This window comes from Loxodonta africana, chromosome 9 (genome assembly GCF_030014295.1).
Source record: "Loxodonta africana isolate mLoxAfr1 chromosome 9, mLoxAfr1.hap2, whole genome shotgun sequence".
NCBI classification, from domain to species: domain Eukaryota; kingdom Metazoa; phylum Chordata; class Mammalia; order Proboscidea; family Elephantidae; genus Loxodonta; species Loxodonta africana.
The window spans coordinates 14,555,529-14,582,753 of NC_087350.1; the positions used below are offsets into that span (position 1 = coordinate 14,555,529).

Below are 27,225 nucleotides of genomic sequence, written 5' to 3' on the forward strand. Positions count from 1 at the left end.
TTCTCCCCGCCTGCTCCCGGGAGCAGACTTTCCGCCCAGCCCCTCCATGTGGTCCCAGCCTGCTTTTCTGCACCTTCTCATTGCTGGGTCTAGGCCAGGATGCACCTCCTCCCAGAGCCCTCCCTGGCCACTGCCCCAGCCCAGTGTGCTCTCCCATCACCCTACTCATTCCCCTCATTTTCTTGTCTGAGATATTCTTATTTGTGTACATGCCTATTGTCTTTCTCCCTCATGAAAATGTCCACTGTCTGCTCTGTCATCTGCGGCCTGGTATGGGGGCTGACCCAGGTGAGACCTCATGGACATCCAACAACGGTGGTGCTACATGGATTGACGGTTCGGCACTCGAGTCCGTGTAGCTAGGGTAGAACATGTAACGGCAGGGAAAGATACGCATAAAATGTTGCTATGAGAAAAAAGGCGACACAATATGCATGTGCGGTATGATTGCATTCTAGAGAGGCACACACACACTGAGACACACACACACAGAGGCACATGCAGACACACACGGACACACACAACCACGCACACACACAGAGACCCAGAGACACACAAACTCATACACACGGACACATAGATACAGAGACACACAGACTCACACACAAACACACACAGACACACATAGATGCAGAGACACATACACAGAGACATATAGACACACACGGACACACAGTCACACACACACACACACACACAGTCACATGTATATTGCGTTGGAAAGGAAAGACAAAGACCCACTGCTGACACCAGGCATCTCAGGATAGGGTGACTAGTGACTTTTCTTTTTTGCTTATCTGTATTTTTTTAAACTTACCATAATAAACACATATTACTTTTGAAATAGGAAAAAAATCAATAAAAGCAATTTTTACAAAGGAAGGAAAAAAGCAGTCAGCCTGGGAGAGAGTAAATTGACCAAGGACACAGAGCTGCCAGGGGCAAGGCTGGCACCACAGTCCAGGCCCTGAGCCCAGCCACGTGTCCCTTCGTTTGTTTATTCCAGGAAGGGCACTCTGCCGTCCCTACCATTCCAGTGATGTGTCCCCAGCACAGCGTGGGTCCCCAGCTTCCTGTGTAGCCCCGCAGTCAGTGACCTGAAGCCGCCAGCCCCCTCCTGCCTTTCCTCTCTCCTCCCTAACCAGGCCTCGACTGCACAGGGCGCCAGGAGCTGCGTGGAAGGCAGGCCTTGGAGCTGGAAGGCCTGGGTTGCGGCCCAGGTCCTCACTGCTGAGCCGCCTTGACCACTCTGCTTGCCTCTGGCCTCAGGTGCCTCACCTGTAGCATTTTAAGCTGTCTGCGTGCAGTGTGAGCCCTGTGGAGGGAGCGCCTGCTTTTCGGGAGGACTGAAGGAGGCAGCCTAGATCCCTGGAGATTACTGTTTCACCCTGCTGGGGCTTTATCATGCAGAAATCTATTCCCTCTTCCCTCTCCAAGCCAAAAGGCTGCTCTGATTGGTTTGCTGGTTCTCAGGTAGGGGAGACTGCCCCAGGGGACAGAGTGGAAATGTGGGGTATTCTGGATTGGCGTGAATGGCATCTGGTAGGTAGAGGCCAGCAGTGCTAAAAACACAGCCTCCTGTAGGACACATGCCAGGTGTTTGGGTCTGCTCCTGAATTAAACCTGCTCCCCTCACAGAAAACATCAGCCTTTTGACCAGTCCTTCCAGGAATGTGGCCTTTCTAAGTTGTAAGCCGTCCCTGGCCTCCCACTGCCTTCCCATTACGTGGGCCAAGGGCTCAGCAGGTTCTCGAGATGCTGGGCAGTTCTCGATTGTGTGGACAGAGCATGTGCTGCAGGCTCTGGGCGCTGAGGTGGACCACGGGGACAGGAAGGAGCCTGTCTCACCCGCTCCCTTACACCACAAGAAACTGTTCACCTCCAGGTGCTAGGGAGGGCGGGCTCAGAGCCCGCATGAAAAATGGTTGGGGAAACCAAAGTGATTTACCAGAGATTTATCAGGGAGGGGAAGAAGAGGCATTAAAGCTGCTGTTTCCACACAGGGCGGTCTAGGGAGCTTCACCAGAGGGACACGGAGATGGCTCAGGGCAGGAGGCCTGGTCAGTGCCGGGTGCCAGACCCACCCTTCAGACCCCACCCCCAGGAACCTCAGGCCAGTCCACGCGCCAGCATGCTCCCCTGTAGCTTGGGCTCATCTTCCGGTTGGGTAAAAGGATTCAGAAATGGGATGTGGTGAAGTACGTATTCATTGCCTGGCACATTAGCCTGACACTGGTAATGATACAAATATATGAAGCCTGAAAGGTAACTGAAAGTGACGTCTCAATGCCACTGCAGCCTGCCTTTAAAGGAATGTATTACAGTAGGGAAGGTGAGGTCCCAAGTCTGCGTTAAGCCTAGGAATGAGACAAGGGGCCAAATGTGGCAGTACTTATCTATCCCACACTGAATATGGGTGACATGGGCATTCTGGTCACTCAAGGACGGGACTCCTGTGAAGGGGAATCAGGCCTGTGGGTTTTTCTTTCATGGTCTGGAGGAAATACCCTCTTTCAAGACTATCCATGTCCACCCCTGAGCAACCTGAAGGATTTCAGTGTGGCATCCTAACTAGGCCTCCAGCCCGATCCCCATGGCCCGGGCCAGGCAGGGCCGGCTGTCTCCAGGTCTCTGGTTTCCAGCTTTAGAGCTAACAGCACACTCCTCGCCTGTCCCCGGAGCACAGTCCAGGAGCCGTTGGGGATTCTAGGGGGATTTTGTTGTGCTTCTGGGCACTGGTTTTACGGTCAGCTAGGCAAGAGCACCTCTGCCAGCTCTGTGCTGGCGAGGGACACAGGAGAAGGGGGAGAGAAGTTGGAGGTGGGTGTGAGGAGCAAAGGAGAAAGCACAGGCTGCACTTGGCACAGCACACAGCCAGCCTGTGGTCGGATGCGTTAACCCCCGCCCTCCCGCCTCTCCGGGGCCCTGCTTGTTTTACCACCCAAGGTGATGGCTGACAACACATTCCCAAAGAAGCATCAAAGACAGCAGGCACCTACACTGCAACCCAGCGCCACCTTTCTGAGCAGGGAGCCTCTGGCTGCCTTCGGTGGCCCATCCCAGCTGCTAGGTGAAAGGCCGTTCTGGCAAGCCTGTTTTGGCAGATTCGTGGCCATTTCTGAGATTCTTTCCTTAATTATTGAGGTAACACAAATGCCCTTTGGCCTTTTACTCTTGGAGTTGCCCTAACCTTACTTCTCTACTCAAACCCCACTCCTTTATGGTTCCTTGTCCAACTCCATGCCAGGAAGCAGTGAAGGCATGGTGGCTCCACTCCTGCAAATTCTAGATGACTTTTGGGAAGATGAGCTCAGCACTGTTCCCCTGGGGAGGACCTTGTCCGCAAGGCCCGTTCAGAGTCATGCACACCCCTTTTATCTGCCACTGACAAGGGAGCCTACAAATCAAAGTAACAGAATCCAGTGGTGCTGTTTATGGAGTTTCTAGAATTGACAACACACGAAAAAAAGCTCTACTTCATACTAGTTGCAGAGAAGAGCTGTAGGCCAAAATCAACGGCATGAAAAACAGGCTACACATCTAACACTGGCTTTTAAAACATGGTTTAATCAGGATCAAATTTATTTCTCTCCCAGGGCTTTAAAAAAAAATTCTATTTCTACGCTAATTCTATTTATTTCATAAGAGAATGCCCTCTCTATCCCTTTGGTTGCATTAAAATTAACTATGAAACTGAAACGTAAGTGTCAGCATAATTTTCATATTAACGACGTATTAATGTTTCTGTAGTGCTAGAAGCCTGGAATTACTTTAAAGGGGCAAAATATTCCTAAATTTTGGTTGCCTGACCAAGGCTTTAAGCAGCTGTTTCAATGTGTATTAGACCTCAACAAAATGTACATTTTTATAAGCGAATTTAAAAGCCACACTATACTTTATACTAAAAGAATAAAGATTTTTATTAAGCATTGTAAGTTGCATTCAATAGCCTTCAAATACACCACACCACAATCCGTCTACAGTCAATCAAACCCAACAGCAGTTCATTCTTGCACAATCCATGAGTTAGGGCAGAACTCCCCTCAACTTACAGTAAGTTCCTATCAGCTCTGGCGGGCGGGGGCTGGGTCACACCTCAGTTCTGGTCACTAATGTGTGATGAAGAGCATCAGGAGAATTATATGAGAACGAATGAGAAGTGATTCTGATCTCAAAGTACATTGTTTGGAAACATTAACAGAAACATCAAAATGATATAAGAATACCTGCTTCTACTAAAATTCTTGATGGGAAAGTTCTCAAGAACAAGCAATTTGTTTCTTGCTACAGAAGGGGGGGGTAGTTTTTTTTTTTTTTTAAGATCAAAGGTTTTTTTTTCTTCACAGAATTTCATATTTTGCTAATATGAAGGCATAAAACAGCAACAAAGAACAATAATGCATACAGCAGTGAATACACCAGGGTAATGTTGATATTCAAAACGGCTAGATAATTTTTGGGGGGGTTTTAGAATAAATGCAACAGAGGTCAATAATCACAAAATTTTAAGGTTAGAGCAAGATCAGTCAATGACTAAACATAGTTAACATCTTTTATAGGACTATTACTGATTATTAGCTTTTTGTTTTGCAAATGGGCACATATTTGTAAGAATGGAAGAAAGGACAATAACATGCATAATATTAACTACACACTTTAAAAATTATGAACCATGCAGAAGTTTAGCTCAAGTAGCAGTACTAATGGTCTACGTCCGATTCAAAACCACATAGTTCATTGATCACAGATGCATGGTATTAGTCACAAGAAGTTTCAGAACACATCGTGTTGATTTTGAAAGGTCATTTGCATCTTCTATGATTTCAACTTTATCTCCATTTAACTTGCCTGTAAAGTATGTATGATGTACTGTATATTTAAAATCAGCAGAACGGCAATATTACTCTATAATTTTTTAGTTTTGATAGTTGCACTTTTTTTTTAAACACAAAAGAACCACATCAACAGTGATGAAATTTCATTAAGAAAGAAAAACTGTGGTTGTGCCTTATTTTTTTTTCCATAATCATAAAATCAAAGCCTTAAACAAAGCTTTATTGTGAAACAGTAATGCAAAATCAAATATAATGGCATACATATGGTGCCAAATGCTAAAAATTATAGTTTAAGCTATATATACTTAAAGACTGCCAAAATTTGTTTTCTTTATAGTTCAAGAAACACCACTATAGGCTTTTGTCATAACCAGTTTAAACTTTATGTGTACTTCATTTTAAGTGCGGGAGTCAAATGCTCTTCATTTTCTTTCTTTGTTTTGTTTTATTGTAGCATTTTGACTACAACTGGTTAAAACTAAAAATGTGTTGTTTAAATCTCTGATATCCAAGAGGGATCCGAATTTCCAAAGTCCTCATTTTTCTCTTACGGAAAGGAAAAAATGTACATAACTGTAGGCTTTCTTTCCAGATATTTCTAAATCCTTACCCTTCCAACATCCTTCACCCTCTATAAAAAATAAGTTTACTCTTCTTTATTTAAGACAGCTGCCTCAAGAGTGTCGTCTTTACGGCAAACGCTGTCTGTAGTTAGTGCATTTAAGTGAGGGTTTGTATTGCACATTTTAGAGTCATTATTCAAGGCACTTTCAGACTGGGTGCAAGCCCTGACACCTCCTGTGCCCCCGTTCATCTGGGACGCCGGCTTCTCCTCAGCCATCACTCCGTTTTCAGCCAGGGACCCATCTGAAGACACAGCAGAGGACTTTGACTCCCCTGATTTTGACTTAAGTTCTTTGGCCACTTCTTCTGCTGAAGCAGCATAAGGAGGTTTACCCTGTTTAAGATAAAAAAGAAACAAAGGATAAAGCAGCTTTTGTTGATGAGCAGGGGACAGAACACCAATTTGGCCCAACGATACCATTTACAGATTCAGGAGCAAATACAGGAGTTCATATAGGCACAGGGTTGTGTTTCTACTAACGCATACTATAATGCACGTTGTCTCTGCTTCTGGCTCATCTTCAATTGGTAGAAGCTTCTACTATTTCAGTTAATACCGTCCTATTGTTCCTTCCCTCAACTTAAATGTAAACGAAGTCCGAGGAGGCTCAAATTGACCTAGGGTCTATCTAATCTTTTTATGTAGTACTATTTAAAATAACAAATGCCTCTCAATAAGTATACTTTGAAATTTCAGCTTGTCCCCTTCCCCCAAAAGGCAACACTGTGTTTAACATCTGCTTGTGATACACAGCAGCACACACTCCCACATTCTACCGATGAATGGGAATTAAAGGAGAACAAAGTCATCTTTGGGTAACGTCAGTCAATAATCAAGTCCCTACTGATAATTGCTACTTATGATTGTGAAATCACTCTTCTGAATGGGCCCCTCCCCCACCCTCTTTAACAGACTTAAAAATGATTCTCCGGAAAAAGTGAATTTCAAGGCTGATTCAGCATACTTCCTGAACGACCAGGGTCTCTCTGTGAGGAATAGGGAAGACAGCTTGAGATCTTTCAGTTGCTTTTGTAACAGACCAGGTTTCTTCACCTTGGCACTACTGGGATCTTGGACCTGAGGATTCTCTGCCGTGGGGGCTGTTCTCTGAGCATGGTAGTCCATTTAGCAGCCTCCCTAGCCTCTATCCACTAGATGCCAGCAGCACACGCCCCCACCCGCCCCCAAGATGTAACAACGAACAATGTCTCCAAATACTGCCAAATGTCCCCTGTGGGCAGAATCTCCACGGTTGAGAACCACTGTCATACACTGACTCATTGCTGAAGAAAAACCTCAATGATTTTTGCCTTTGAACTGTCATTTTTCAGACGAGAACTCTGAAGCCCAGAAAGTAAAGCTGGTTATAGATCCTCCACCTCCTTGTCCCATTCTCTTTTCAATACAATATGGTGGTACCTTCTAGCATCTTCTAGCCCTTGAAAGTAAAGCTCATTCCATGCTCGACCCCGAGGGAGTGTACCTTGTTAGCCTCACCTTATGGGTGACCTCTTAAGTGTCAGGGGTTATCAAATATTTTTAGCTCTGTTCTCAATTTTCCCCCAATGTCTTCTCATTCTATTTTCCAACCCTAGAGTTCAGAAATACTAATGTACACTTCTCCAGAAATCAATGCTATGGAACCTTGGCAAAAATAATTAATATAAAAATACAGTGGGGAGAAAAATAATGTCAAATATTCCAACTACATCCTTTCAAACCTCAAAGCCCTCACTCTCAGGGAAATCAAATAGGGGGAAGTTCACTTGCAGGACTAAATAAATACCTATAGTAATATCCACTGCACGGAAGCTTGATGCAAGAATCACAAAACTGAGCCTGTTTATGAGGGAGAAGTAGTTGGAAGATGACTGAGGGGAGCCTTCCTCTGCAGTTACTTCCTGGGCAAGACAGGGAAGGAGACGGTTGGCCGACCAAACCATCCGCAGAAGGATGCAAGGAGAATGAGAAAGAATGCCAGCTTTAACTGCTGGAAACACATTCCCTCTCTACAGCCTGCTTCTCCCTTCTGCCTTAGCCACGGTGAGGCAGTTCTTGCCACACCCACCACGGCCCCTACCAGCACAGTATGCACTGCGCTTCTTCTACTCTATTAACTTGAACTGGATTTGAGGCACCCAGTCAATCACAGATTTCAGTCAGCATGTTACACACACCACGCAACGTGTGGTTTCAGTGATGGTGTTCGGGTGAGCTAGGGAAGATCAGTACATTGCCCGGAAGGCACCCCGGTGTGCAAAGCACGTAAGGGGCAAGAGGCTAGAGCTCTGGTACCAGAGACACAGGCAGAGCAAAAAGAATCAATTCTAGCACTGCTACTACTACGTATGTTTCCCTGGGTCAGTTACCTCACTGGGCCTCAATTTACCCATTTCTGATAATGGTAACGAGTCTGACTTCACTGGATTGTGCCAAAAATAAAAAAAAAAAATAGATGTAAGGAAGTTCCACAGTGAAGTCTGTTACATATCTGGTGGCATGTAAATGCTAAATCTTACTTCAAGAAAGTCTAGTCTCTAAGCGTCAGACTACTATTACTCATCCAGCAATAGTTTTTTTTTTTTTTAAGAAGGGGAGCCAAGTAATCTTACCTATAAATATTCTCCATATAGTTCAGGAGTTTAGGTTTTCTATGCTATGGCTCTTGATTGGGGAGGACAATGACACAAGATGAATTCAACTGGGCAGCCAGAAGAGAGGAGAAAAAAAGAAATAGAGGGCCACTGAAGTAATACGACATGAGCTGATGACTGCAACAGTGTGGGAGCCACAGCAATGGAGAGAAAAGGGTCAAAGTGAGAAACTCTGTAATGAAGTGGCAGGATGAGAGGACAACCCAGCAAAAGTAGAAAAGTCAACAAGGTGATTCTAAAATGTATATGGAAACACGAAGGATCTGGCACAGGAAAAGCAACACTGAAGAACAAAGTTGAAGGGCTTACACACGTCAGATGTCGGAACTTGCTGTAAAGCTTCAGTAATTAAAACAGCATAGTACTGGCACAAGGATGGGTAACTGGACCAGTGGAATTGAACGGAGTGTAGAAAACATATCTGAAGATATATAGCCACCTGACTTTACTGCAATTCAATGAGGAAAGGATAGTCTTTACAATAAATGAAGCTGAGTCAACTGGATATCCATATAATAAAAAGAACCTTGTCTCTATCTTAAATTGTGATGGATCACAGATCTAAGCAATCACATTTCTAAAAGAAAACAGAAGTGAATATCTTTGTGATTCTAAGATAGAAAATATTGCTTAAACAGGACACAAAAAGGATTAACCATAAAAGAAAAAAACTATAAATTGATCTTGATTAAAATTAAAAGAGTGAATGGCAAGCCACGGATTGTAAGAATATACATTTACAACACATGTAACTGACAAAGGACTCTCTTAAACTGCTCATGAAAACATAAACCGGTACAACCATTTTGGAAAAGATTTGACAGCACCTTCTGAAGCTAAATGCGTACATTCTCTACAACCCAGCCATCCCGCTTCTCGGTGCACACCAAACAGACACAGTGCTCATGTCCACAAAAGGCACGGACAACAATGTTCATTCCTTGTTTATTCAACATAACCAAAAATTGGGACCAACTCAAATGTCAATTTAGAGTAAAACTGATAAATAAATAGTAGAATATTAACACAAAGCACGCAAGATAATAAGACACGAAACAACAACATGGATCAAACTAAGAAGAACTAGGAAATGAGGCAGAAGAACTTAGGGAAGAATTCAAAATAAAAAGAATCACTTCAGAAATGGAGATTAAAATAGAAAGAACATAAGAATAAAATAAACACCTTAAATCCTGAAGAAGGTGAAAATGAAGAAAATTTTTAAAAATCAGAAAGAAATGAAGATAGGGAAACGCAAAGCAAAACCACAATGAGATATCACTTCACACCCACAAGGATAGCTATAATAAAAAAGACGGAAAATAACAAGTGTTGGCAAGGCTGTGGAGAAACTGGCACCCTCCCACGCTGCTGGTGGGTGGGACTGTAAAATGGTCAGCTGCTGCAGAAAATGGCTTGGCAGTTCCTCAGCAACTTCACTCCTAGATACGTACCCAAGAAAAACAAAAGCATATGCCACAAAAAACCTGTACATGAGTGTTCCTAGCAACACTATTCATTATTTTTAAAAGGCGAAAACAATTCAGATGTCCATCAATTGATGAATGAATCAGTAAAACATGGTATATACAAATAATGGAATACTATTCAGCCATAAAAAAGAATGACATGCTGATACATGCTACAACACGGAGGAACCTTGAAAACATTATGCCAAGTGAAAAAAGCCAGTCACAACAGACCACATTTTGTATGATTCCATTTGTACAAAATATACAGAACAGGTAAATCCACAGAGACAAAAAGGAGACTAGTGGTTGCCAGGAACTGGGGTGGAGTAGGGGTATGGGGAGTGACTACCAAACGGGTGTGGGATTTCTTTTGCGGGTGGTGAAACGTTCTGTAATTAGTGGTAATGGTCGTACGGCCTTGTTAATATACAAAAAACCACTGGATGATACACTTTATAGTATGTGACATATCTCAAAAGTAGAAATGAAGAGATAAAAAGGAATCAAGAGTGAGAAATAGTGAAGACAGGCACAGGAGAACTGACATGAGAATAACTTGAGCACCAGACGACCAGTACAAAGCAAAGCAAACCAACAAATACTAAAAACTATTAATTCAAGAAGTTTTTGAAATAAGACTTGAAATTACATTTGGAAAGAGCACACTGTGCTCCTGAATGTCTATCAATCCAGAACATCCAACGCCAGATCACAATCTAGTGAAACTACCAAACTTTTAAGGAAAAACAAAAACGTTCCGGCAAGTGACTTCAAAGAAAAAGAAAATTAGATTATCATCAATCTTTGACAGCAATACTTCATGCAAGAAAATGAAATAACATCATCTAAGACACTTGAAATAAGAAAATGGGGATGAATGCTTTCGATAAGGGAAACAAACTGTTTTCCATCGTCCTTTCTGAGGAGCGGAGGTGTAGACACAGTGTGCCATGTGAATGATGGGCATTAACATGGTTATTTTCAGAACTAAGGCTCGGTGAGGGGAAAGGGAAAACACAGAGTGCCATGGCTATATGCTCAGACAATGAAGACAGTAATTGCACCAAAAAACTCCACACCGTGTAGTCGATTCCAACTTATAGTGACTCTACAGGACAGCCCCATAGGGTGTCTACAGAGCGGCTGGTGGGCTCGAACTGGCGACCTCTTGGTTAGCAGCTGAACTCTTAATCACTACGCCACCAGGGCTCCAGTAATTGTACAAATAAAGTCAATTGTTGTTATTTGTGGTAGTTAGGGTCTATAAAGTCCCTGGAACACTGAATAAGCAAACACCAAACCAGTCTTGTTGGACCTCAGCTGGGAAGTGTCACTGCTCCCTTTGCGCACACGTCTTTGAACGACCACCAAAGCACAAGTCTTTTTACTAAACAGGCGAATTTGCAAATACAGAATCAGTGAATAATGAGTAATGACCACATTTTTAAAAAATGCAAGAATGGTGGGGGAGAACAGGGAGAGCACATACAAAAACTTTCTCTGAACTGTTCTCAGTAATTACATTGGTGATGATAGTATTAGTATTTATTCTGAGCTTATTATATATATTGTGTACATAATATAATTTAAAAAAATGATTACTTAGAGGATATTCTAATTTACTCATTCCCTGGGTCCTTAAGAACCATGTTAATGCCCATCATTCACGTGGCACACTGTGCCTACACCTCTGCTCCTCAGAAAGGATGATGGAAAACAGTTTGTTTCCCTTATTGAAAGCATTCATCCCCATTTTCTTATTTCAAGTGTCTTAGATGATGTTATTTCATTTGAATTGGAACCATCAATATGAACTCAGGAAGTAATGAATTAAAAAAAAGTATGTCTGTATATATGTTGAGTGTGTGTGTGCACATGCGCACACACACCTTTCTTTCTTAGCTCTGTTCATGCTCTGTGATTTGGAAAAACCTAGAAAACAGCGATTTGGTATGGAAGAAGAGATATACAGGTGTATGTATGTATGAAGATGTACACAGCCCTCAATTTGAATCTGAAGCATCAATAAGAACTCATGGATATGTTAATGTGTGTGTGTGAATATTTATGCAAGAAGAAACAGAACTCGGCCTGTACGTGTGTGTATATACTTTCCCCCCAGCTCTGTCCACAGAATAATAGAGACAGTGACCACTCCCATGGCAATAAGTATGTCTTGGTGTCCAGACTGTGGTCTTGAAATCCCATTTTCTACTAAAAGAAACCAGGGCTTTATGGGGAACGGCTAATTCCAGGTTTGGGTCAGGCAATGCACAAAATGAGCCCAGGCCACCCTGTCATACCAGATGGTAAGCTACCAAAGACTACTGGGGACTCAGGGGCCAATTTAAAGGGGCTCCCGCTTGCCAAAAGTGGGCTAATGTGAGCTTTAAGAATCAAGCGTTATCTTGCCTTTCGTATAGGAACTGTACCACTGAGTAACCTTACAGTAGGCAATGGGAAGCATGTCTTTATAAAAATACTTCAGTTAAGTGATGGAATTAGAATTTCTTCAGCTTACAATCCTCGATCAATGAATTAATGGATCTATCATTAAGGCATTAATAGGCACTAACACCATAAAAAGAGAAAACCAGAAACTGCGTACACAGCACTAACTACGGTCTCGCCAAATGGACTGAACCGTGTCCAGCACAGCACCTAGATGCAGCCTCCAATCTGCAAGAAGTACAGAGGACAGAGGAACACGCTGAACTGCACCACTGAGTGCGCATATGCAAAATCCAGACTGGGAAAGTCTGCAGGTGAACCCGCCTGGCTCCTTCAATAGGTAAACTGAAGGGAAAAGAAAGGGCTGGACGGAAACTCAAAGATTAAGAGAGACTTCAAAGAGATATCAAATTAAAAGAAAATTAAAACAAAACTCAACTGCAGTATCTAGAGATGCACACTTGGTGAGAGAACTATAAAGACATATAAGGAAGAGATGACTAAGAGATCATTATAAAATCCTGGGAAAGTGGCTATTTTGGGGGGATGGAGGAGGCTGATGCTGAGACAGGGCACATGGTAGGGCATTTGGTGAGGCTGCGACATTCTTTTCCATCATGTGTGGGATGGCTACCTGGGTGCTTGCCTTGTAACTTATTAAGCTACACATATGTTTTTTGTGGGCTTTGGCATCTATGTCTTATATTAAAATAAAAATTTGAAAGCAATGAGGATATATTCCCTAGAACCAGCTCAGGAAAGGCCCCCTTGTATCCACTAAGGATGACAATGAAGGCAACACCAGGGCCATCTCAATAGGGGATAGGGCTTTGGGTTGGAGAAACAATAAGATCAGAGTTCTCTTGATTTTCATAAACCTAACGTGAAACTGTGAATGCCTTCAGTTTAAAAGGAGGTCGTTATGTGTGAAGGGCTGAGGAAGGCCGGGGTGCAGCTCAGAGGAAAGCAAAAACTTACTGAATACCTACTTGTTAGACACTGTGCTACCAAGAGAATAAAACCTAGACCTTGCTTTCAAGGAAGGTGCTTAGTCTTCGTGCTTGATTTGACATATTTCATTGAAGTAAAAGATTACCAAGATGTTAAGATCACTTGGTAAAGGCTGAATTTTTATTTTCTCTTTGCCAATTAAATTTCCAAATGTGGGTTATTAATGATGAGCCGTAAGAATGTTCTCTTAATGTTTTATATGTACAGCATGGGAAAAAATACACACTTGGATGAAATACCATCACATTTAAAAAGTGAGACAGGAAAGATTATTCTCAAGGGGAAATTCATGAGGACCCAGGTCCTATTATGGTACACATGAAGCAGAAGAAAACTCATGCTCTTTAATTAAGACAGGTACAGGTAACCCCTGCTTTTCACAAGTCCGTTTTACGACACTTTGTTTTTACAAAAGACCTACATCAGTATCTGTTTTCGTTAACCAAAAGAAATCCGAAGAGGATTTTCGCTTTTACAAAAAAAAAGGCGAAAAGCAGAAATAGCATTCAGTGTTTGTTTCGCTGCGAGCTGTTCAAGAGGCAGCATGCGCCCTGAACAGCAAGAGTGGCACTGCCAAGCTCTTTCCCCAAGACCACGCTCAGCACCTCAGCGTCAAGCCACCATGGCTCCGAACTGTGTCGTGAGCATCTGTGCCTTAGCTCGATTTATTTATCATATCCCTCCTGCTTTTACTATATATATGTTACTGTTATTTTAGGTTTTATGTGTTATTCGATATGATTTGGTAAGTTATTTTTTGGGTCTGGGAACGCTCAAAATTTTTTCCCATATAAATTAATGATAATTTCTTCTCCACTTTACACCACTTTGTCTTAACAAAAGGTTTCACAGAACACTCTACTTTTGGATAGCAGGGGAAGCCTGTACGTGCCTTTGTTTCCTCGTGAGCTGATTCTTTCAGAGAAGCACTGATCATAATGGTACAAGAGAAGGAGAATAAAGATGTACTGCCCCAGAGTTTAAACCCACAATTTTGTTTTTAAACTTTAGATTCCATTTACTTCATTTAATATCTGATAATGTGAACATCATGAAAAGCCATCTGGGTTATTCTCAGCTACGCTTCTAGCTGCAGTATCTGAAAAGGAGACCATGCTCCCTCCATATATTATTTTTATTTTAAATAACATTTTATTGTGTGTTTGGTGAAGGTTTATACAGCAGTTTGGGCTCCCATTCAACAATTTCTACACAAATTGTTCAGTGACATTGGGTACGTTCTTCACAATGTGTGAACACTCCCATTATTTCCTTTTGGGTTGTTCTGTGTCCATTAATTGAATTTCCCCGTCACTTACATTTTCATCTTTTAAGGTAACTGTTGACCATTTGGTCTCACGTAAGTGATTTTTTAAAGGAGCACAGTGCTTATGGGTGGTATTATCTTTTGAACCAATTTGTTATTTAGCTGTAAGGTAACCTCAGGGGTTAGTTTTGGTTCAAACTTTGAGGAGTATCTCAGGTCAATAGTATTGAGGAGTCCTCCAGTCTCAACTGGTCCAGTAAGTCTGGTTTTCTTTTCCAGGAATTCAAGGTTCTGTTCCACATTTTCCTCCCATTCTATCAGGGTCTATCTATTGTGGCCCTGATTAGAATGGTCAGTACTGGTAGCCAGGCACCATCTAGTTTTCTTCCAAAACCAAAACCAAACGCAATGCCGCCGAGTCGATTCTGACTCATAGCGACCTTATAGGACAGAGCAGAACTACCCCACAGGGTTTCCAAGGAGCACCTGGTAGATTTGAACTGCTGACCTTTTTGGTTAGCAGCCATAGCACTTAACCACTATGCCACCAGGGTTTCCAAGTTTTCTTCAGTCTCCATACATTCTTAAGTAAAAATGACACTGGAATGATTTTGGTTTGAAGAAATTGACATCTGTTGAGCACCTATGTGCCAGTTACAGCGTTAGATGCTTGACGGCTATAGAAATGTACCAGTAACTGCTCTGTCTGAACATCAATTCTAGGAGTGTTAGCTCAGAAAAGTGAGATCATCTAAGAGGGAACCAACAACAAACAGTATGTTGTACTATTACCTGAATTGTTCCCTGGTTTTTGTAACCTCTCCCATAGTACCTTCCACCTCTTCCAAATGTTCTAATCACAGGGGTAGAAATAACTCCTCTAGGACGTCTAAATGAATGAAAAAGGACAAATGTAAATACGCATAACTCTTTTACAGACGTTTAATATTAAATATAAAAATGGTATTTGAAGCATCTTATTCCAAGGACTTGATTTGTCTGTTTTGTTTGTTCAAATCCAATGCATTCACTTCAAAAATAATGCAACTTAAAAACGCTAATTTCCCAAACATTAAAAAAGATCCCTGATTAAGGAAATAATAACACTGCTATAAAATGGAATCCCATGCAACTATCAAGAATGATGTCAAAGAAGAATGTATTTAATGATATAAAAATGTTCCTAATAAACTCATACATGAAAAAAGCAAGGAAGAAGCTTTTTAAAAAATACAAAATACCTTTGCATTGCTCAGAGCTTACCCTCTTGCTGGTCCTCCAACAGAAACTACCTGTAGGGGGAAAGGCCCTCGGCTTCCCCGGCCACGTCTGCTCCCAGCCCAGTGGCCAACCACAGTGCCAGCTATTTCTAATTTTCCTCCCTGAGAAGGTATAGGTTGGACTCCTGCATAAAAAAAAAAATACATGCAAAAAAAAAATCTTTACAACCACAGAATTAAGAATAGCAAAGAGAAGCAAGCAAGTACTTTCTTTTCAATTTTGGTTTATATTTTATAGAAAACCTCTTTACTATGTTTTCTGAAGACTTCATTTTTATTATGTGGAACGTCTCTTTGCATATTATTTGATTTTAAGCTATTGCCAAAAATATACTTGGAAGTAAAACATATTTGTCAGCTACTCAAAGAACCCATGACAACTGAATGAGGTTACAACTGCAAAATTTATTCAAGGCTATTTAGACAGAAATAGATGGAATAAAGCGTTGCCACTGGGTGCACATGACACATCTATCTATATTACCAAGACATAAATCTGCAAACTCAAGACTTTTTTTCCCTTTAAGTAAAATACTTTCAAGTTTACTACCTTAGCTAGGTAGTCTGTTATTTCTTCTTGTTTTGGTAAATTAGAATTTCCTTAAGTAGGGCTCCAAGTAGTCATTATATTTACTAACTTCTATTAATTACTGGTAGCCTGCATTCTATGGTTTTCTGACTTACCAAAAAAGAAAAAAAAACCCAAACAATTAACTGACAGTAATACTTCTAATAAAAACAAAGCAAAGCCCCAAACATCTTGTTTTTGGCCCGTGGAGTGGATTATTAATAAATGCCCCTTCTCTCAACACTGGCCATGGCAGCGACTGCGGCTGTGGCACCTGTGCCAGCCTATCCGACAGAAAGGCACAGCAGGCCTCGGAGTTTCCAGTAGCCGCGGGGGGGGGGGAGAAGAAAAAACGATGAAGTAAATTTTAGTAATACACCTTATCTGCCAAAATATTATTTCAACATAAGTATAAAAAATTATTCAGATATTTCACATTCTTTTTTTCTGCACTAAGTCTTTAAAATCTGATGCGTATTTGACACTTGTAACAGATCTCTATTTGATCAAGCCACATATTAAGTGCTCGATAGCCACATGTGGCTGGTGGCTACTAGGTTCAACAGCGTAAATCTGAGTTTCAAACAATTTTAGGAATGTTAGGAAGCAAGTTCCTTTTGTCATTTTAGTCTAAGAAATCACTTCTTTTCCCTAACTAGCCATACTAAAATGCCCCACACTCCCTCGATCTTTTATCCCAGCTACCACCTAGCTTTAGTTTTAAGGCAAAAAAGGAACTGAAGCAAATTAAGAAGCACGTAGTAAACACGACTGAGAGTTGCTCAATGAATAGTCAGAGGTCAAAAAAGCACCCCTGTAGTAGGCTGGATAGGAGGACAAATAGTAGGCAAGAAATGGACGTGCAATTGCAAACAGGAAACAAGAAATAATTTCTGCAGCCTACAGAGAGATGACTGCATTTGTCATTAAATATTTAAGAATCTTGTTTCTACAAAAGACATATCTTGCTAGCCTCATAACTAAGCTGGAAAAATACTCCTGGGTAAAGAGAGTAGGGCTTGCCTATCCTAAAAGTTACTCAAACATTTATCTGAATAACCCCTGTACTGTGGACTTGATGACCAGTTTTAGATTTGCAGTTCCAAAATGCTGGATTATGATCATAGGCTTCAATTGACAGCAAATTCACAAGACATTAATTTCAAAGTTAAATGTCAGACTTTTGTTTCCCTTTGTGAGCCTATTGCAAATGAGAACAGAAGTAGTGAGAATTTAAAATAAAGTCACTTATTTACATATCTAACATTAGGTCTTTCCTTAGAAGTGTTTCTATGAAACAAACTGTGACGAAAACAGACTTTTTGTGCCAGCAATCCTACTACGGCATTAAAATCTTCTATACAATCACAATCATCTTTACCAAAAGATGGCTATTAGAGAAAATAGTAGAAAAGAAACGTCACTGAGTATTATTCAGCAACTCATTCTATTAACATGAGCCAATGGTTGAGTTACCTAAGTCCACAGAAAGGCCCTTTTCTATGTGGATACTCATTGGTCTACACTGAAAGGCAGAGACTGGCCACAGCAAAGCTGCTGCAGAGACCTGAGGGCAGACAGAGTCTAGGAGAGGAGCAGTCAATGAATGTCAGAGCAGGGACCTAGAAGAAAGAATATTTTACTGGAGAACGTGGCTTGTAAGGACAGTTAAGGAAGAAAAGAAATGGGAAGTCAGTTGGGAGCCAGATTATGGAGTGAAAGAAGCTGTTGGCAGGCAGAAGCTCTAGGAAAAGGTTTGGGTATAATTACCGCCCTGTAACTTGCTAGTCCTGCTGTTGTCATTGCCCGAGAAGGCTCCGGAATGTCCTGCTGCTGCTGCCACCCGGAAGGCACGGTAAGCGCCTGTTGCTACAGTTTCCCCGTAAGGGCCTCCAAAGCCACAGACTCCTGTTAGACCCAGGGTAGAGAGAGACAGGGGAGAAGCCATGAGGGGACTGGGTACAGGGGGTTAATTTCTCCTGACGGGACAGTCACTGCTGAGCTTCACATCAGAGCGACCCCTTTCCTCTCAGTTGTTATTTTTATATAATAACAATACCAAGAAGAGGGGATTTACCAGCCCTTCTCATCACCAAGCTACACGGTCCTGCATCGATCATTTATGATGTCACCTCGCCCATCCATGGACGGGTCCTTTCTGCGAAAGGCCATTTGAATAGGGCACTAAAACTGTGTGGTCAATGACTGGCCCTGGAAGGTGGCTAATGGAAGAGGGCTTCTTTGACCTTAATGACTTTAGTTTCCCTCAAACATGAGAAAAACATCTTAATTCAAAAAAGCAAGCAGAGATTTTTATTTTTATTTTTTTTAGCTATATTGGCAAATTTTAAAATCCAGCCTCTGCAACAGCTTTTGTAGACCCATCTCTCTCTTTCCCACATTCTCTTCAGAGATCTCATCTGCTCCTTTCTAATTTGAGGAATTTGTTGTTACAAACTTCATAACCGAGATTAACCACTACAAGGTCTCAACATAGCAAGACATGGCTTAACTAGAAAGTACTACAAGCTATGTTTAAGCATTTATTTTTCCCACATGAACATGTCATTTCAATTACTGACACAACTTACCTGCAAAACCTCTGCCCCTGCCCTGAGATGGTGGGACTGGCCCAAAGTGCCGAGGATACATGGAAGCTGGGTAGAAGGGCAGAGCAGGAGGTGGTGGGAAAGGAAGTGGGTGGTTCTGCCGGGAGAAGTTTAGCCCCTCCAGAATGCTCTGACGCATCTTTTCAACCTTGGCAGCTTGCTCAGCCTACAAATCAAGGACCCGGTCTGTGAAAAACTTGATTCAGAATGTTTTATTCTAACGGAAACAAGCACTAAAGAAATAAGATATATCAACTGCTGAAACACATTGATGTATTTACCCATAAAATACTTGGTTTATAGAATGCAAAAATTACTGCAAAAGCAAACATCCAAGACAATTAATAGATACTTTATAATCTTAAAAGCAAATATGAACTTAAAATTTCTAATTTCTCAGGGTATCTTGGGGTAAGAACCATTTAATATAAAAGTTTATTACATGAAAATGTATTTGGTTCTGAAAACTAATGGCTAAATTCAAACAGAAAACTCTGTAGCCTTCGTTTCTGTTAGCATACCTTACATTAGGTAAATATTTTACTGTCAATGTACATGTCACATTTCAAGATTTGATTTTCCTACCAGTTCTAAGTGCTTAGGTCAGATAGCTAGTATTTCACAAACAGGAAAGCCGAGGGGAAGCCTGGAGATCTTCACGAGGAGACTGTGTGGCAGTCTGCCTGACCTTGCCTCTGTTGTGCTGCCTGTGAGGTGACTGAGCCTCAGCCCGCCACGCACTCATTACAGTGTGCAAAAAAATGTAAGTGCACAAGTGTGGACAACGAAATCTAAAACATTCAACTGCGTGTCCTTTGTTAATAAACACATGTACCAGAGACCAACTGCTCATCAGGGAACACTGGTTAGAATCTGACTCTCTGTTCACCTAGAACACATGTTCTCAGACCGGGCTATACTTTTAGGGCATGGGGGCACAGTGGGAAGAACACAGGTTTTGGAGTCAGAGCCTAAGGTTTAAAAAATCTGAGCAACTGTGAGTCCCATGATACAGCTGGGACAGTATCACCAAATTCACTTTATTTCTGAACTAAGATTTTTTAAATAGCATTTCCAGGGCCCAGCTCATCACAGCCACTCAACTGGTATTTAGCCACACATGGGGCAGGGCCCAACCTAAAACAGAATTCTTGTCACCTGGATTTCATTATAAATATGCCAATGAGCTTTATTTCTTCCAAGTAAGACAGCAGAGGCAGGGTGGCCACCTGCTCCTCCCCGTCCCACTAGCCCGCAGGGTGGCCACCTGCTCCTCCCCGTCCCACTCGCCCTAAATGACGACAGAGCCCTGGAGCTCACGTAGGTGCTGCGCGTCCAGAGCATACCTGACCATCACAGAGGTCAATGAGCGGGGTCTTCTCCCGGCTGGCTTTGAGGAGTTTGGACTGGAAGAGCTTGCCATCAAAGTACATCCAAGGACAGCAGTGTTCCCACGGGATTGGCTGCCCACACGCGTCATTTGCAAACAGGGCCATGTCCACTCCACTCATGAACAGAGCTGACAACTGAATTCCACGGGGATCTAGGTTCTCAATCTTTAAATTGAAAAGAGTAATTTCTATGGAATAAGAGTACTATAGTATTTAAGTCTTTCAAATTTTCATTACAACTCTCCAAGGTTAACAGAGACTATTCCTCAACAAAACACCACCACTAAGTAGAAGTCCTAGCATTACTTTAATCCAGCATTTGCCTTATTTGAACAGAAGTACTATTTATGTTATTTGACAAATTTAAATCCAAGAGAATGGATTATAAACATACTGGAATATTTCAGTTTGGAATTTGTAAAGCATTACACCAGTTAAAGTAATACTATATTTAAGGTTAACACATGACAAGGTAATAAATTATTAATAGTCTCCTTAGCAGTTAAGAATCTCACTATTCACTTATGAAATAAAATTTTACACTTCAGATTCTAAACACTGGTAACATATTAACACAAAGGTTGTAAAAAGGAACACTCTAAGATTCTGCATTTTTCAAGTAGTTATGTTAAAAGATTACATGGTACAGTTACATTCTAAAATAAAACTGTACTTTATAGTTATGTTATTTTATATTAATGTTTAAGACAGCAACTTATTAATGAGACTGCCAAAATGTTTTAGGAGAAATGGATAGCTTATAAATGAAAGAACGCAACAACAAAAATATCACAATGCACAATATTATAACCCAGCATAAATTTCTATTTCACGGTTCTTTTTCACTCAGGAACGAGTGCTAGGTGTCTGCCTTGCTTATAACCCCCTCTCCTAGCACACAATGAGCAGGATAATAAGCACTAACAGAAATACAGTCAACTCTTGATTGTGTGTACATGAAGGCCTAGTTTGTGGATTATCCGGGGCAAAGTTTTAACTCTATTCTGATTCTGGTCTTCCTACTTTCCATGCTTATATTCTAAGATGAAGGCTTCTCAAAAATGCTGTCTTTATGGGGTTTTATCTAAGCCATGCCTGGTCACAGCAGGCAAAGTGGCTTTTCACTAAAGAGAAACAAGATCATTCCAGGGCCAAACAGGAATGACTCTGTGACTGCCTGCTGTTCTGTGCTATCAGTGTCAGCGTTCCCCATTACCAGCTAACACCGTGGTGTCCAAAATTTTTGTTTTTAAAGTCAATGTAGTTAAGAACTTCCAAAACCTGGAGAAGAATGTTCACATATTTATAAACACCATCTATCTGTATCCCCAATCCCATTATGCAGTGCTGGCTGCTAGTTTTCGCATGTAGCTGTTGAAAAGTTAAAAAATTGTCAGTTAAGGGCAGGTGGGAGTTAAGGTGATGGTATAAGATGCATTTTTAAATTTATGAGCAGAAAGTGGAGAAAGAGAGGGTCAGACTGGATCAAAATTAAATAATAACAACCCCCCTTGATTTATTTAGATTCCAGAGTAGCCCTACCCTGTTACTGAGATGCCGAAGAAAGAAATGCTCTTCCTCATCTCTTATATAAAATCTCAAGGCAGGAAAAGGGAGTCTCCCTCTCTCTCAAAGCTGACCCTCCACCCTTTTCATAGCTGATTTTAAAGTAGGAAGACAAACGCTAGCTTGTGAGCTTGAGGGGAAGGGCAAGAAATAAATGCAGGCTGCCTCACAGGACCCTGCTCCCCTCATGCTGGGAAAATCAGTATCTGTGCTCTTCTCAGGGCCTTCTCTCTGCAGGAGTGGGAACAGTGGTTCCTCCCAGGCAGGTCACTTTCCTACTGACAAAGTCACTGCCTCCCAGCACCGTGAGCTGTGCCTCTCCTCCGGCTCACAGGTGAAGGCAAGCAGGCTAACAGGCCCAGTGCTCCTGCACATACAGAGGCTGACAGAGGCTGACAGAGGCAGGACCTGGGGCTGACCCAAGTCTCCCAGGCCTCAGCGCCCCCTCCACCCAGCACACTACCCCACAGAGAAAGGAGAATCTGGACCATGGATTAAGGAAAGGAAATGACTGAACTGATGTTGCTCTAGAGATGCTTGCTGTTCAAATGTTTTAACAAAAATGCTAAACATTTCCTTCCATGAAAACATGAAGCAGCATCTAGTTTCTTGTTGTTTGTTACATCCATAGTCAAACACTTATTTAATGAAGAAAACTCAAGCCATTTTCTGAGCAAAGAGCTACCTGTGCACTAAGTTTAAGAAACAACAGCAGATGCTTATGGACACGGAAGCGCCCTAGTTAGAACTATTATACAAATTTGCCGACAGGAGGAATGGAGAAGTCTGGATTTTTCACATATATATGCTTTTTAAATGACCTCAACATTAGCTGAGGATGTGAGCTTTTATGGGTTTTAAAAAATGATGTTTACAGTTTTAAAACAATTTGCCATTTTAGTATTAAAAACCATCATTATTTTAACAAAGAAAATTCCTCAAAATAAAAGCTGTTTTTAAGCAATGTGGATAAAATCTCAACTGGTGTGTAGATTTTGTCTCACTCTAGAATTAAAAAAAAAAAAAAGTTACACTACACAGTGTTTTGTAATTTTTTGAGTATTTCTTTCCCTAAGTGTTAATTATACAGATAATAATATCTAATATGTCTGGGGAAATTTCTAAATATGTATCAGACACTACTCTAAGCATTTTTACATGTACTATCTCATTTACTTCTGTCATTAACCTTATAAGTACTATTATTAATATTTCATCTTATAAAGAAACTGAGTCACAAAGAGCTCAAGGCCACAAAACTGGTACTCATATAGAATCAGAATCTGAATCCTTGATTGCAGAGATAGTTGCAATATTCACACTCTAACCTCATTCTCTTATAACAACTAAGATAAAATATTATCCAGGGTTCCTCAAGTAGAGAAACAAAGACAAAAATTCTGACTTTATAGGAAATACAAGTATGAAATTTAATCTCAGCCCAATTAGCTAAAGAAGCAATTTTCAGTGCAGTTAATTTGTTCAACTTCTAATTACTGGGCAACAGACTCTTAATTTGTCATATTTACCTATATGCAAAATAATTCTTACAGGTATCACAGACATGATGCACGTCCCTAATACTGTCTTTAAAGCTCTTCATTTTCCATCTTTTATATTCTGCACTTGGCATGTGAAACTGTTAAAAGAATTTAAGGCAATTATAGGACTGTCAAGAGCAAAGGAGAAAGAAACTGGACAAATATCATAATTGTACAAAAGTTCTTCTCCTCATTCCTTTATCCCCCCCCAAAACAAAGGGTCAGTGCTAATTTTACCTTAATATTTAATTTCATGCTGGTAACCTAGGAGAAGCTCTTAAAAAATATAACAGGAAAAAAATGAGGCCCATCAATCACCGTCACACGTATTCAAGGAACTACACAGCACACTCTCGATTATTCACGGAAATGGTTGATGGAGAAAGCATGGATGAAATGAAATCCTTAAAAATTCATTCTCTTTAATTGTTTCAACATCTTTTCCCACCATACTTCCTATCAGAAAAGCTAACAAGAGGCCAAACTATGAGAACTGGCCTTTTCTCTCTCTTCTCCGTTGATGGCAATGCTTACAAGGACAGAGTGGACAATAAACGGGAGAAAAAAAACAGTGTTTGAGCAATCCACAAACTGGACAATAGGACCCTTAAACAACAACAACAAAATCAAGAGTTGACTATATCATAAACACTGAAATGATGCACTACAGAAAAAGCACCATTGCTTTTACGTATAAAAAATTTTTTAAGTTTTAAACAAAAAAGCAATTTTGAAATTCATTTTTCTATCACTGAATTTTGGAACCCTCAGCTCTGCATAGAAATTTTTGTAAATAATCATTATTCCTACCAATGCTCAATCTGATAGCTGAGGGATCTTCAATCTTTTAAAAAAAAACCACCACCAAAACAAAAAAAACCTACCTCTTTTCCCTTCCCAAATGTTAGTTTTCAGGATTTATGATAATAATGAACACGAAGCACGTAAAGGTGCAGGCTGTCCTTATTAAAGGGAACTGCAGATCACCAGATAAGCAAGGCCCAGAGAACGATGAGTGAGACTGAAGTAAGCTATACATTAAATACATCTTTCTAAATACATCTCTAGAAATGTCTGGCATTAGATGAAGAACCAGGGGAAAACCATGAAAGTACTAAGATCTCAAAAGAACCAAAATGAAAGCTTAGAGTGCAATTCTCTTTCAAAAGTTATACCCTATGTGTCCATCCAAAAATGAAAGGAATATGGGATATAAGATGAACTTTGAGTCAAAGTAACTTGATGGTGAATAAGGCTTAGTGGGCATACCTGATACCTGGTGGTCTGATTCTCAGAACTGGGATGTCAATACTGATGTAAAAATCTATATAAGAGAAACAGGAAGTAGAGGTAGAGGGATGGCACCACACTATAATAAAAGTATTTACAACACCCCTGAAAGCACAATCTGGTAATGAAGACGGTGGTGGTGAATAATCTGGGTAAGAACACAAGGAATGAGAATCTGTACTTAGTCTTCGCCATTCTGTGTTGTAGGGAAAACCTGACCAAACATTTTAAAACAAACACAAATTTAAATTCAAATACATAAAAAAATTTTTTTTTAATTTCTATCTCACAAACTGGAAAGCTTGATGTATAGAGAATACAATTTGAGGTGAATTTACCGGGTTTTTTTTTTTTTTTTTAAACTTAGTTTGTCTCAAAGTTATCAGAAAGCCTAATGGTGACCACAAATGACTTGAGCTCCACACAGTTGAGGAGGTTCATACATAAATTACTAAATTTACCAAAACAGGGGAGCACCAACTTTAGAATACTGAAAATCTATAAAGCGAGCCTAAAACTCCTCTAATGGGAAAGAATGCCTTCATAAAGAATGGCAAAGAGATCTAAACGTGAAGGCAGTTTTATCAAAATAGATTACTTGATTACAAATCAAATTTTGTAAAAAATAAATAAGTAAATAACTGATGGCAAATACAAAAAGAAAAACCCCCAAATAAAAAGAAAAGGCAGAACCACTAATGCAGCTAACTTTGAAAAAGGCTTGAACTTTCTAAAGTTTAGTATAGAAATTAAAAAGCGATTGCAACTATGTGAACATAGCAACTAATAAAGCTGTACTGAAAAAGACAGGCACACTAAAAAATTAGGTAACAACTAGGAGAAAATCGTCAAAACAATGAAGGAACAAAAGGAATTATTACAAGGGAAAATTAAAAAGAACACGATGTTAAATGCTACCTACAGGGGCATCAGAATGACGGCATAACACTGTTCTTCAAGTGTTTTTTTAAAGGGTCTTAAAATACTAAAAGGGAAAAGAATATTTTTTAGAGAAAACTAAAGTTGTAATTAGGAACAATGGAATGAAATAAGAAAAAGAATCCTGGCTAGATGTCAGAAAACTCTTAATATCAAGCCCTCCCAGGGTTTGGGATCACCTCCCAAGATAAAGAAGGCATATTTATTTCCTGCTGTGAAAAACAAGAATAAACATCCATTGGTAAACAAGGAAAAATCTTGATCTCAAAAAGTGGAATTAATAATTTCCAATCTGGGGACGGCAGATGCATAACTAGAAAGGAATATTCCTTTTCCCCTAGCTTAGTACACTGAGCAGTACTGCTCAGTGAAGGTTAGCTGCGTTACACCGAAATCCAAAGCAAGACTTCCCAAGACAATACAATCAGGCTTATAAATTACCTTAAGCTCCTGGAGTTGATCAGGCTCGTAAAGTTTGGGGGATAGTGCCTGAGCCAGGAAGGCATCAAGCTCCTGTCGACGCAATATCCGCATTCCCGGCCACTGCACCATGTATCTAGAGTGAACAGAAGTGGACTTACTGTTATTACTTAGTGATCGCCACTTACATGGAAAAATCCATTGTTTAGGTTCTAAATAAATCTGGGGATGACTCACGCTAAGAAGGCCTATCACGATTTCTTGACCAGCTTTTCTATTTTTACTTGATGCTAATTACAAATGAAAACCTAATTATCATTTGGGCTGACCATAATTTTTATTTTACAGTAATTAAAACCACCACACTAAATGACTTATACTGAAAACTAGTTGGTCAGTGATTTTCGATACTTCGCTGTTGTGGTTTTTAAACACGGAAAGTACATTATATATACCAATTTACATGATTTATTGAAGTTAATTCAAGATAGGGATACCCAGGAGACAAATCTTAGGTCAAAATAAGAAAGTTCAATCTCATAATTAAGAGCAAGAAGAGTTGAGCAAACTCTCTTCAGCTCAAGGTGCCCCAGCAGCAACAGAACAGGTGGGGATGGAGCAGAAAAGGACAATAGGGTGAAAGACAGTGACCAGATGATTAAGAGGCAGCAGCCTTCAAAACGGATACATGTAACCCTCAGGATACACAAAGACTTACTGAGGCTTCCCTGGCTTGGACAGTTCAAAGAAAATCAATTTCCAAATCTTCAGTTTTCCTACAGTGGATCTGCCAGGCTTCTAGGTTGACTCTCCCGCTCCTTTTCTACTTTACAAAACAAAGACATCTATCGTACTCATCTCCCCATGCTGCACTGCCCTCGGTGAAAAAATCCTTGGGGGCTCTAACCAAACTTACAATTCCAAATATTTTGACATGAGAAAGCGAATGACTGACTAATCACTAATAATTTAGTAATAAATATTTTTGCAAGTCCAGTGGTTCCCAATTCATTATATTCAACAAAATTGAAGGAGGATCTCATCAAGCCAGCAGCTGATCATTAAACGTAACTTGTGGTGATAGAAACCTGTCCGATTTTCTGCGAACAACTCAAAAGGACTTCAAAGAACTGTGATGCATTTTAACAAAAGTCTTTCCATTCCCATCTGCTGAGTAAAATTCAAAGTGTATAAAATCTATGCTACCAAAAAAATGGTATTAGATGAGTCCTACTTCGCTTTTGTAATATTTAATATTCATCCATGGGAACATAAACTAATTGGGGAGAAAAGTTCCAGCTTATTA

General features: G+C 40.6%; 1 protein-coding gene across 3 annotated transcripts in view; it reads right to left on the reverse strand.

Moving 5' to 3' along the window:
• Positions 1–4,292: 4,292 nt before the first annotated feature.
• Positions 4,293–27,225, reverse strand: part of FAM120A (family with sequence similarity 120 member A) — a 189,080-nt gene continuing 166,147 nt past the window's right edge. Inside the window, exons 12-18 of one of the 3 annotated variants that reach the window (XM_064291051.1) lie at positions 25,941–26,055; positions 20,119–20,328; positions 18,755–18,938; positions 17,934–18,071; positions 15,579–15,720; positions 15,108–15,204; positions 4,293–5,793 (exon numbers count right to left, since the gene is read on the reverse strand). In XM_064291051.1, coding sequence (XP_064147121.1) covers positions 5,482–5,793; positions 15,108–15,204; positions 15,579–15,720; positions 17,934–18,071; positions 18,755–18,938; positions 20,119–20,328; positions 25,941–26,055 — 1,198 coding nt within the window. In that variant the 3' untranslated portion in view covers positions 4,293–5,481. Of the gene's footprint in view, positions 5,794–15,107; positions 15,205–15,578; positions 15,721–17,933; positions 18,072–18,754; positions 18,939–20,118; positions 20,329–20,359; positions 23,369–25,940; positions 26,056–27,225 lie in introns of those variants that run through there. The other 2 variants (XM_010600637.3, XM_064291052.1) reach the window with 2 other exon arrangements.